The sequence below is a fragment of the Prosopis cineraria genome, unplaced genomic scaffold, assembly GCF_029017545.1.
Source record: "Prosopis cineraria cultivar Desert tree isolate PC_DT_omini unplaced genomic scaffold, ASM2901754v1 PC2, whole genome shotgun sequence".
NCBI classification, from domain to species: domain Eukaryota; kingdom Viridiplantae; phylum Streptophyta; class Magnoliopsida; order Fabales; family Fabaceae; genus Prosopis; species Prosopis cineraria.
This window is the reverse complement of record NW_026555333.1, coordinates 21,906,325-21,918,780: the sequence shown is the minus strand read 5'-3', so window position 1 is coordinate 21,918,780 and position 12,456 is coordinate 21,906,325. Positions and strand designations below refer to the sequence as shown.

Genomic DNA, 12,456 nt, shown 5'->3' with positions numbered 1-12,456 from the left:
TCTTTATAATTTTATTTTTAAAATATAGAGATCAATATTTGATATGTTAAAACTTCAAGAATTAGTTTGCAAGAAATAAAATTTAAAGGTTGATTTATAATCGAGACAAAAATTTAAATATTAAATTATAATGAGTTAAAATTAAAAATTAAATTATAATTTGATTAAAATTATAAAGATTAAGTGATTAACTTTTTTTAAATTATAACACATAAAGGGCGATCCAGATTGATAAGAAAATTCCTGTTGACCAACGTGATGTTCCAATCACTGGCGGCGATGACTGATTGACCAATGACCACGACGGTTCATTGCACCAAAATATCATCTTAAAATGTCAAAATTAAAGTCTCAAATTATTTCCACACACAATATATATATATATATAGTAACCAGATGCATCTTCAACCTAACATCATAACAAGAACATGGCGATCAAGCTGAGATCCATAGTGCAGTGCGTTGTGACAGTGGCTATATTTCTGGTGATAGGGTTACTGGGTGGAGGAGCCGAAGGGGTTGTGTTATGCAACACGGACACGACGAAGCTGAGCTTGTGTCGTCCGGCGGTCACCGGCCAGCACCCGCCACCGCCGACAGAGGCCTGCTGCGCCGTTGCCCGGCACGCAGATGCGGCATGTCTCTGCAAGTACAAGTCGGTGCTTCCTGCACTTGGGATTGATCCCCAGAAGGCGATCGCTTTGTCCGCAAAGTGTGGTCTCACCACTCCTCCACAATGCAAAGGTAATATAATCAATCCTTTTTTCCCCTTTAATCAAAAGTTATTAGGTGAAATATAATCAATCCCTTAATTATATTTTAGAAAGAAAAAAATCCTTTCATTATACGAATACGATAAAAATTTGAAAAACAGAAAGAATAAAATAAAGAAAAGAAAAGAAACTATTGAGTCTGGGGATAAATTATTTTCCTGTTCAGATTTATGATATAGAATGATTTTAAGAGTTAAGATAACCAATTATGTAAGAAATTTTAGGATATATTTAATTCAAATTTAGTGACCATTTGCATTTAGATGAAGTTTGGCTTTTTTTTTTTTTTGCTCAATTGTATAATTATGGATTTAAATCCTTTTAAGTTGACATTAGTAAAATCAGATAAAATTTTTCTTTTTTTTAATATTTTCACTCATTTTGTTATTTTTTTATAAAATAAAAAATATTTTCTCTGTTTTTTTTTTGGAAAAAAATTCACAAAGATTCATCAATTACAACTTCAAAAGATTTAAATTTTATAATTATATTACTCTTCTTCTTCTTTTCTTTTTTTTTTTTTTCGTTTTTCGGACAAACCGGTCATTCAGATTTGAATGAGTCATGTTGGCCCATCTTTTAAAAAAATAATATGATCAAATTTAAAACGATTTATTTTAACTTTTTTATGGATTGTAGGCTGACAGGATTATATGTAGAAGATAAATATTAATATGATTAGAAAGAAGATTTGAGGAGATATAATTTATATCCATAACTATGGTTTTCACATGCTGTGCTTTATCTAGCAAAAAAAAAAACATATTCTCTGTTTTAAGTTGGCAAAAAAAAAAAAAAAACCTACTCTGTTTTATCATATATATTGATTATATATACAAGAGAAAAATTTTAGTTTTTGATAGGCATGTTATAAATGATAACATTGAAAACAATGTTGCTCACTGCCCCTCATATGTTAGATGAAATTAAACATATCTTCACATGAAAACATGACAGTCTGTTAAAAAAATTCGTACAAAAAAAAAAACATTTTAAATTTATACATTTTAAATAATGTGATTCACAAGTAATGACTCTTGCTTTCTTGTTGTTGCAGGGAAATGAAGGTGTTTTAGCTCATATTCATTATAAGCACTATCTTAAATCAACCTGCCCTTGAGTTTTTCATCACCATTAGAAAAAGTTTACTAGGGATTGAATAATTTGCCCTTCTCTGAAATAAATAAATTTCCGTTAATCATTTGTAAGCAAGACGTCATGTAAAGTGTCTCTTGTGTTTGTGAAATTTATATTGCTACTTGATGTACTACTATAGAAGGCCTTGATCTACACATGTTGATGGCCATATAAATAAAATGATATCAAAATAATTATCTTTGCTGTGTATTAATTAAATTTATCAATGGATATCAGTTCATGTTCATCAGTAGATCATTAAAATTTGATACTGCAGATCCACATATTTAACAATAATTTTTTTTAAAAAAAATAAATCATTATTAATGGTAACCAGTTCAAATAACTTGGTGCTATTTTAAATTTGAATCTAACATATTGGGAAAAGTATCCGTTGAAATGATTTAGATCTATATGGTTAAATCTAAATTGAGGCGAATTAATTAGACGAAACTCACATGCTCTATGTAACATTTTCTCTCCACAAAACACCATGCTTGTATGTCAAGCACACAAATGCAAGAACACAGAGATGTCAATTCAAGGAAATATAACCGTTGACAAAATCCTCCACAAAAACTTTAATCCACCAACAAATAGAGGTTCAATGAGCACATAGATGAGAATAGTAAATTACAAGAAAAGGGTATTAGTCAATTCACTAAATTGGGTTAACATGAGGCAGAATATTGATATTGGGAAAATAAACAAATTGTCACATCCAGAGAGTAAAGTGTGATTTACTCGGTTTTCCATTTATTCTGTTCATAGAAGTGAAAATGCAGCACCTAGCAACAGCAAACCATTAGCGGAGATGAGAACTCAATAAGACATATTATACACAATTCATTCTACTTGCTTATAAAATAAAAGTCCTGCTCATCCAAAATTTGAATGACATGCATAAAGTGAACTTACCTGTAATCATTATCAAAACACATGAACTTCCCTAAAGCTTCAAAGATCCCAATTCATGTAAACATTCAAAAGTAAACTTGATCCTTCACTCATTCATCATATGTATCAAAAGTAAACTTCAAAACTGAACTCAGATAAATTATCGTTAGTGTTCCTACTTCTTTTTGTTTGCACTGTGACTAAGCAAGAGGGCCTCCAAATACGGGTCTCATGTAGGCATCATCAAACTTCCTCCAATAATGATGTATGGTGTGTACGGGACTTTCCATCAACATTGATAGACTTTCCTTTGCCCGGCTGATGTTGGTTGCTGTAGACTCCTCGAAGGACAACAATGGCAGATTCAAGTCCTCAATAGGTGGACTGGACTCCTGATGAGCGATGTTCTTCCTTGTCGAGCTATGGGGAAGAAGATAACGGATAAGTGGTTTTGTGAGAATGCCAAACACCTGTAATGAGTTGATTCTATAATCAGATCAACATATTTCTGATTGTTAATGTTTTATAATAAAGGTGCAGCATATTTTCAAGCCTTCAATAGACAGCTTATTTTCAAGCTTTTTGCTTGGGTCAGAACATACATGACCAAAACATCTACATTTCAATTGCTGCTACCCCTATCTTCATTGTTAAACGAAATTTCAGCAAAAGGCTTGTGCTTGTACACACTTCAGGTCCACCTGGCTCTCATGTGAGGACATCTTAGGCGTTATAGTTAAAAGAATACAAAGATATTAACAATTTGGTTGCCCAAAGTATTACACCAATTTGGGTTTAGTTATAAGCCTGATTTAAAGCAGTCCATGAACATGACAGTTAAGAACAAAGGATAATTGAAAGGTGGTAATTGTTTTCCAGTTTAGTTAGTTTGTTTGTTTTCCTAATGTATCAAAAACTAATAATAATAATAATAATAATAATAATAATAAAGAAAAAGAAAGGAGGAGGATGGCTCTTGCAGAATAAGACAGCATCTTTTTCAGCCAAGAAGAAAGCATCTAAAGAATTTAATCATGCCATGTTATTATTCCAGGATTTATGATATCACAACCAGAGAAATATGCCAACTCACCAGCGTGCTGAAAAGCACAACAATGATGGTGTTGGTGATCATTGTTGCATCAACAGGATCAAATGTAACACCAGAATATGTGAACTGCACAAAGCAAAATATAATGGATTCAGAAATCATTTCCCAGCGATCTGTTAGTTTTCTATTGTAGTCATTAAGTTTCTTTTTGGGTTAGTGTTTAGAAGATTTGATACATACTTGTTTGAAAGCCAGAGCAATGGAGACTGCCCCCCTCATAAGTCCAGCCCACCAAATGATTATCTGGAAGTTATAACAACATAAAAATGCCAAAATTTTCAAGTAATTTTTTTCTTCTTCTTTGGATTGTAACTTATCATATCAAACATGAATGTCAACCTGGTGCCTGAATGTGATTCTTGAGTCTCTGTGAGCACGCCTATTCAAACAATTTGCTAAAGCGGAGAGAGGAAAAACAAATGCAGCCCTTCCAATTAATATCAGGAAGATTAAGCAGCTGTAAATTCCCATCAAACTCCAAAAACTGCAATGAAGAAATAACTTGAAAGAGTCCTCATTGTCAAGGTGATATGCTGCAAACTGCAATGTATCTCACAAGGCATTTTAAAAAAGATTTCAGAAATACAAACTTCAAGTTTATTTTGTTCAAGTTTCAACCGCGGATATTGTGAGCAGCAAAGGACATACTCCACAATAAAGAGGAAGTTGAAAAGAATAAGCAATAACTTTTTGGACCTTTAGGTGCCATTTCAAATACAATTTCAAACAATGGAAAAGGTAAAAGTATGTAGATCTTACTATCACTGATTATATAACTTATCATGATCAGTACATCATCCTTCACCACAGAATATAGGTGTCTTCCATGGTGCACACGAAGTGTTTTGTTTTTTAAGAACAAAAAGGAAAAATACCCAGTTGATAGAAACTTCAGCATGAGCATTATTTATGCAACCTGAATTGATGCTTCTCTTCCTAAGTCAATGACCACTCATAATGTAACTACAAAAGATGGTTAGTTTCTTTGTTAAACTTGATGAGATAAATTTATATAGAAATGAGGATAGGAATAGGACCTTAAGTTGGTAATCCTCCACTTCTCCATGTCCAGAGCATCCATGCCCACATAAAGAAATATAAAAGTTTCTGCAATGAATGACATTGTCGCAAAGACATGCCTAGAGAAGATTGAACAGGTTAAATATCCAAAACCTTGAATGTAGAAATCATCGAATCATAAAAGACAGATTAATCTATACCTGGTTGTGACTCTGGAAGTTTCAGTCACATTATGCCATGCATAGTGAGACATTAGTAGTCCGCAAAAGAAAACAGTGAGGATTCCACTAAGTCCTAGTAGCTGCAATAAAAATCCAGTGAATATGGATTGTTAAAAAATAATTTATTCAATAGACATATAGACTATTAGTATAAGCTAACAAAAACAATTTGAGCAAAACCTCAATATACAAAGCCCCAAAATTACCAATTACCAATTACAAATAGTATTATTTTGCCCAATCCAATCGAGCAACTAACGTGTTATCTTTCAAAAGTTCAAGTTTGGTTTGGCAGTAAATGCTAAGCATAAGTTGAGCTGCTAGGGTTAACTGAATCCAAAACCAGAATGGTTCTATAGCAGGCAAATGCATGAACTCCAATGTACCTCTGCTAACATGTAGGATAGGTATGCCATTAAAACCATCAATGCAATTTCACGAACACTTGAATGTCTGCAGGCATATTTAGATCCAGAATCAGAAAAGCTATTTTTGAAGTTTGGCATTCCCAATTCAGACCATCTTGATGATTATCACATTCAGGAGAGTTTTAAAAGAAAGTTATTTACCTTCCAAAGCATAAGGCTTTCAGGATGTATGCAGTGAGAAGTCCAGCCTGCATGAACATGCATTTGTTTACTATATGAAGTGACAGAAGAAGAACAATAAGGAGAAAGAACCCAGCGAGTTTGATGTATAAGATACCACGTTTAGAAGTTAGCTGAAAGTAACAGACACACATTCAATAATATAACTTGCAAAATTGACATTATTCCATGTGAACAGTTCCATAAATTTTATATTGTAAGGAGAAAATGCTGAGTAAAGTTACTGACATGAGGTGATATTCACAGGGTTAAACTATTTTGGAAAAATGAAGCATAAAGAAGTTATAAAACTTTAGCCATGAATGATACTCCCTGACACGATGGCACTAGCTAGTAGCATGTGACAGCAGTACCATCAACTAACAAGAGAGTTCAAGAGGAAGTGATGAAGGCATTTTCAAGGCCGAAACTTACAATGAATCCAAGGGCAGTGCTTGTGGAGAACAGATACAAGAAATCTCCCATGACATGGAGTGCCCTGCCATTAACTTTTGAAGCATCAAGCTTCCGAACTGCATTGAAGAGAACAACTGACGTTGCATCATTTACCACTCCTTCTCCAAAGACTAGGCTGTATAATAGAGGAGTTTCATCTTGATTGAGAACCTGCAACGGATAAAGTGTAATAAATAAACAAGCATGTAAATATGTTAAACAAAAGAGAATTATTTAGCAATCTAACTGACCTGCAAGGTACAAACAGTATCTGTTGAAGAGAAAATTGTTCCTATAGCTGAATTAAAATAAAGCTAATCACCAGGCAAATCTGATAGACATTGATGAAATTAGATCAAGATCTACATTTCCACGCAACATCCAAAAGATACAAGAAATCTCACCAAGATAATCTTGCACAGTCAGACCAATAAAGTTCAACTTGGGGAAAAGCCACCAGCTGCCTAGGTAAAGGACCAAATGCAAAGATTTGAGGTTTGTCTTTCTTTGGCCAATAAGACTTACGTTAATTCTATGTGAACTTCAAAAGGAAAATATTAGAGATTATGATCTACCAGATACAACAATAGATGCCGATATAAAAACACCGATCACCCCAAATAGCATGATAGTTAAGAAGTTGTGGAAGAACTGTTTCTTCTTGACCTGAAATCTGTCATCAAGAAGATGTGACTCAGAACAGTGAAAGTTTTTGTTACCAGAGCTGCTTCACTCATGATCCTGCAAAAGACATAAGTTCGTACCCAGCATTGAATATTATGGGTGGCAGGAGATATATGAAGAATAGTTCTTCATCAAATGTAAGGATGCGAGAACTCTTCCCCTTGGTGATGAACAAGAGTATCATTCCAGCAATACATCCCTGCCCAATGAATATAACCAAGGTACTAAATATGTATCAGTAAGATTAATTATCGTTTCATAGTCTCAATCCTGATCAAATTATCCGCAGAGTAATAGCTTGTCTTGTGAGGGGGAAAAAGATCAAATGCACAATGGGGGGAAAAATAGAAAGAACTCTTAAAGGCTGACGATGGAGCTGATTATTGTAAGCTAAAACGGATATAGAAACTAAAATCATTGTCATTAAACGTCCAGTAATTTTAACAATGTCATATGATAAACCTAGAATAGCGTTCATGCCAAAGAAACAGAATAGGCCAAACAAAGAAAGCAACTTAAGTTCCATTTTAATGGATCATATAAAGTTTATCAGTTTCCCTTAACATCAATAAAATAAAGACTTTCAGATAGATGTAAAGGGATCATGATTGGCTTCAAGTTCCATGTGCAGCGAAGTAAAATACATGCCGGTGATGTCGAATAGGAAGCTTTCTTTACAAAAGCCCAAATCTCAAAGAAATGTTTAAAGACAAAAAACAAAAAGAAAGACAAAACTAAAGAAAAATGCAGTCACCCACCCTTCATTCTTACTGAAACCATACCACGGACTAACTCTACTGATTCTCAGTACTTATGTTAGGTGAACAAATGGGGCCTAAAATAAGAGACAATTACAAGCAGCAGGCAGCAAATTCATTCATCTTTCTACATTTGCCCGAAGAAGGCTATGAGAACTTGAATACATGTCTAAAGCATTGGTACTTCATAGCCTTCAATTCACACAAGCAGCCAAAAATTTCAACCATGACACAGAGCAAATGAAATAATAAGCAGACAGAAAATCATAAAATAGAACGGCGATAAATAATCAAAGGAAAGAAGCGTATGGATGATTACAACTAGAATGGCAACGATGGATTCATTAACCCAACGGTTTTCTTCGAGCAAGTGACCGATGAGCAAGCAAAGGCAGAGAACCGCCACGAAGAGCGAAATGGGTATCACCTGTGCGTGCTCGTGAGCTAAGTTCTTTGCAGCGACGGGTATCCAATTCAGCATGGCCATAACCATTATTCTTCTCTCACACTCATCGACCGATCGCGTATCGAACTTGTAAACCAATCGCTGAGCCTATTTGTACATAAAATACATGAAATATGAATTTCATTTATGAGAATGTTTTAACGTGTTTTATCTTTTTAATTTGGGAAAACACAGTGAGGGTGCTTATATTTTCATCGGTTTTTAGCCTTGTAACTTTTTTTAAATAATTTCAATTCCTATAATCTTAACAAAATTAAATGACATTGGTTACTCATATTCCTATAATTTTAGTGTCTAAGTGTTCAATTCGAAGTAGAAATATTGAAAAACTACAAACACTAAAAACAAATTTTAATAAAATTATAGGATCAATAATTGTGTTTTCCCTTTTAAATTGTTTTATCTAATTAAAGTTAACATATATCTTTGATCTTTTAATTTTATTAAAAGTTCATTTTAATCACTTAATTTTATAAAATATCTATTCAATCTTATAATCATAACATTAGTAGTTTCATCAACAAAAAATTTTAATATTCAACTTGAATCAACAAATATTTAAAAATATTATTAAATGTTGGCATATTAAATTAAATTTTTCAAAATAATAATAATTAATAAAAAATAATTATTTAAATGATAATAAGATTAAATGAATGAAAAGATTGTTTTATAAAATTAAGTTCAAAGTAAAATTTTATATAAAATAAAAAGATGAAATATACATTTTAACCTCTAATTAATAATTTTTTTAAGTTTTTGAATTCAGTGTTTTTCATAGTTTTGCCAGGAAATTTGGCATCAAGACCAAAAATACAAAATATTTGGTAAAAAAAAATATAAAGCCTAAATATACATGGACAATTAGTTACTGAAAGTTTTTTGAAGTCTTTTTTGTTCATAAAGTTTTCTAAATTTTTTTCAACTAAAAAAATATATTTATAATTAAACAAGGTTACACTAAGGATATATGTACTATTGAAACTATCTCATCACCTACCACTTATTTGGTAAAGGTGGGGGATGATTAAAGGTATAAAAATTAATATATAACCTAGAGAAAGCTTAGCAAGGTCGTTAATATAAATATTAGAGCATCTATTGACGTAGTAAATGTATATACTCCAATTCATGTGACACAAAAAGAGAGAATTACCTTAAAGTTTTATAAAAAAAAGTTTAATAAATATAATGTTTATTGATAATTAAATTAAAGTCATTAACAGGTAATTTTTCTAAACAAAAAACAAACATCCTCATCCTCATCACGTCTCAAGAGGCGTGTGAAGGATCACATAAGTTTTCTAAAATTTGATGGCAAACTTTCCCAGAAAATTATATTTTAGGTTATTCAATTATTAATCTACAATTATGACTCAAACTTTTAAATTAACTTTTTATGTTTTTATCTAATTTTAAATTATTTTTTATTTTATTCAATATTTTGTTATATGTGGGAGTTAATTTTACTTTACAATTTATATATTTCTATCAATTATAAATTATAAATGACATACACACATATAATAAATAAAATATTTTGTTATAAATATGATCGAGGGAGAATGAGTTTTTTTTGTCCTATTTATAAATTATATTATTAAATTTTTTTTCACAAAAATTTACTTTTATTCTCCATTAAATGTAAAAATAGAAAGTATATTATTAATGTATATATATTTAATATAGAAAATTGAGAGCTTATTAAATTTATAAATAAAATGAATATGTTTTAAAATTCTCCTTGTAATTTATAAATGGGATAAGAGGAATATATATATATATATATATATAAAGTAGGGATAATGACATTTAAGAACTTCTAATAAATATCACATACTATGAATTTTTTTAAAAAAAAACTATTATTCTTTGTTGGGATCAAAATTTTTCTCTTGTCCGTTCGATTATTTGAACTCATAACATGGGGGTGGAGTGAGGACACAGACCTCAACACCAACATGACACCTGACTTATTTTTTATTTATTTCAGAAATCACTTAAAGATGTTTTCTGTGCTTATTTCCATTGTTCTCTTTTTAAAAGATATTAAATATTAGTTTTTTTTAATATTAAAGGCATGAAAAATGAATATTGAAAGCATTTAAGATAACTTATGTAAAATTTAAAAAAGAAACTGAAAAAACTAAAAATAACTTCTGAAAATGTAGAAGATGAATGTTGAAATATATAGAAGGTAAGTACTTGAAATATTGACTCAAACAATTCTAAATTTTGATTAAAAACTATAATTTTTTTAAAAAAATTAGAATCTTTAACCGTAAATAATATTTTTAAAGTACATTAAATATCATTCCCCTCCAAAGTATTTAGATAACTCATAGCCAATTACTCAATTTCATCAGTAGAATATAAATATTATTTATATAAATTTTACAATATATGGATCAATTTAAAAATTTTGTAATTCTCAAATTATAAAAAGTGAATTACAGGTAAGCTAAAAATATGTATTTAAAACAAAATTATTCAACCCTCTAATTTTGATAAATTTAATTTATCTAAAATATTTCATTAAAAATATTAACTTATGCAATATTTCTCCAGTCTTTTTTATAAGTCATTTTTATCAAACTCATTAATACTAATATAAAAAAGTATAAGAAATAAAAGTGTGTAAAATTTTAAATATATTCTTATATAATAAACTCAAAAAATAATATCCTGTTAATTTTTTTTCATAAAGAATAACTTTAAAAATATCTTTTAAAAATTATTTATAAATAAAATTAAATAAATCTTTTAAAATATACCTTATAGACGGAGGGAGAATTTGTTATTTTTTCCATAGCCCCAAGCAAGCGCGGAATTTGTCATTTTGTGGAAAATATATTAATATATATACTAAGACTAAGATACACACACATGTCGTTGTGAAGGTGAGAGACACAGCTGGGAAGCCACGCGTCGAAGCAACGATTCCTTAGTATGACACGTGTTATTGACGGCATATGTGGCTAACACGTGTTTTTAGTTTTTAAATGAATTGGATAAAAAATTCACAAAATCAAAAACAATTTATAGATATATCCCATGAATTTCATTTCATTCAAGAATCATTGAAGATGTTTAATATCAATCCTAAATTAAAAATTTTTGTTTTTTTTTTGAGCAAAAAAAACTTTTTGAAATATCATTATTGGAGTAAGGGAATGATTTAAAATAATTTTAGATAAAAGAATAAAAGTACCCATGCATTTCTTTTTTTAATGAACAAATGTCATGAATTAATAAGTACGTCATAGTTATTAAACTTTTAAGTTGGCTCTACGAGTTTAGCGCTTTTATATTTTCATCTTGTAAAATCGTGTCACTCATAAACTCAGAGTAGATATAAATTCAGTTAAACTCACAAGTTTACCTCTGAGTTTACCGTTTTTATATTTCTAACTTACAAAATTATATCAACTAATTTATAAATTTGGACTAAATGTAAGCTTGGTTAAACTTATCAAGCTCATCAATTCTTTTTTTTTTTTAGTTGAGCGAGTTAAGCATGAAGAAAACAAAAAAAAATGAAATGCAAAAAATAATATTAATAAAAAATAAAACAAAAATGAAAAATAAGTTTCCCTATTTTAAAATTGTTATGTCTTGTATATGATAATTTATCAATGTAGACGGGTTAATTTCAATGATTTATATTTTTAATATATTTAAATTAAATTTTGATCATATTTTAATGACTATTTGTTAACAGAGGTAAATCTTATGAGTTTATGATTTGAGTTTGCGATACGAGTTTATATTTCTATCATGAGTTTATTTAAACTCGTGAGTTTAACAACCTTAAAATACACATTCATATTTACTAAAAATCATTCGCTAATAGACAAGTTTAAAAATCTGAAAGAACTTAGTTGTAAAAAGGGATAATTGTAAAATCATATTTCAACAAATAATCATTAGTTAATTAGCAAGTACCTATTCGAATAACATTTAACAAAAAGTTATTCACTAATTGATAGATTTAATAATATGAAAGAACTTAAGCGTATAAATTATATTTCAATAAATAATCATTCAATAATTAACAAGTATGCATTTATATTTAACAAGAAACTATTTGTTAATTGATAAATTTAAAAATTTGAAAAACACTTGGTTGTGAGAAAGGGCAAGTAGAGATTATATTTCACAAGTAATTATTCCTTAATTAATAAATATTCATTTACATTTGATAAAAAAAATATTCGTTAGTTGACAAGCTTTTTTTTTTTTTAGAGAAATGCAGTCGTACTATATAGTCTCTTTTTATTTAAAATTATTTTTAAATTAATTCCTTAATCCTATAGTTATATTTAAAATTTTTTTAATTATATTAA

The 12,456-nt window shown here is 29.8% G+C and overlaps 2 protein-coding genes across 5 annotated transcripts; one reads left to right on the top strand and one right to left on the bottom strand.

The window, feature by feature from the left end:
- Window positions 1-398: 398 nt before the first annotated feature.
- LOC129302063 (putative lipid-transfer protein DIR1) lies at window positions 399-2,107 on the top strand. Its single transcript, XM_054940736.1, has 2 exons — window positions 399-744; window positions 1,831-2,107. Exons 1-2 carry the CDS (start codon window positions 429-431, stop codon window positions 1,836-1,838), a joined length of 324 nt encoding a protein of 107 aa, XP_054796711.1. The 5' UTR covers window positions 399-428; the 3' UTR covers window positions 1,839-2,107.
- Window positions 2,108-2,461: 354 nt separating this feature from the next.
- On the bottom strand, window positions 2,462-8,190 carry LOC129302062 (sodium/hydrogen exchanger 4). Of its 4 annotated transcripts, none has more exons than XR_008591165.1 (15): window positions 7,964-8,177; window positions 6,967-7,085; window positions 6,778-6,875; window positions 6,607-6,666; window positions 6,454-6,500; window positions 6,182-6,373; window positions 5,729-5,775; window positions 5,546-5,612; window positions 5,139-5,239; window positions 4,956-5,057; window positions 4,258-4,402; window positions 4,099-4,161; window positions 3,901-3,984; window positions 2,829-3,277; window positions 2,462-2,698 (listed from the first exon to the last, which is right to left on the bottom strand). XR_008591165.1 is itself a non-coding variant. In XM_054940734.1 (15 exons), exons 1-14 carry the CDS (start codon window positions 8,135-8,137, stop codon window positions 3,008-3,010), a joined length of 1,569 nt encoding a protein of 522 aa, XP_054796709.1. In that variant the 5' UTR covers window positions 8,138-8,177; the 3' UTR covers window positions 2,462-2,698; window positions 2,987-3,007. The 4 variants fall into 4 exon arrangements, 3 of the variants coding, with proteins under 3 accessions (XP_054796709.1, XP_054796710.1, XP_054796708.1); XM_054940734.1 differs by having other exon boundaries at window positions 2,987-3,277; XM_054940735.1 differs by having other exon boundaries at window positions 2,462-3,277; window positions 8,072-8,190.
- Window positions 8,191-12,456: the final 4,266 nt, after the last annotated feature.

Excerpts from the sequence above, each read along its gene's own strand:
- LOC129302063 (XM_054940736.1), top strand. The coding sequence starts at position 429 with ATGGCGATCAAGCTGAGATCCATAGTGCAGTGCGTTGTGACAGTGGCT.
- LOC129302062 (XM_054940733.1), bottom strand. The coding sequence starts at position 8,137 with ATGGTTATGGCCATGCTGAATTGGATACCCGTCGCTGCAAAGAACTTA. Across the intron at positions 5,240-5,545 it reads TATCCTACATGTTAGCAGAG|CTACTAGGACTTAGTGGAAT; the intron begins GTACATTGGAGT and ends TTTTTATTGCAG. Across the intron at positions 4,162-4,257 it reads GAATCACATTCAGGCACCAG|ATAATCATTTGGTGGGCTGG; the intron begins GTTGACATTCAT and ends TATAACTTCCAG.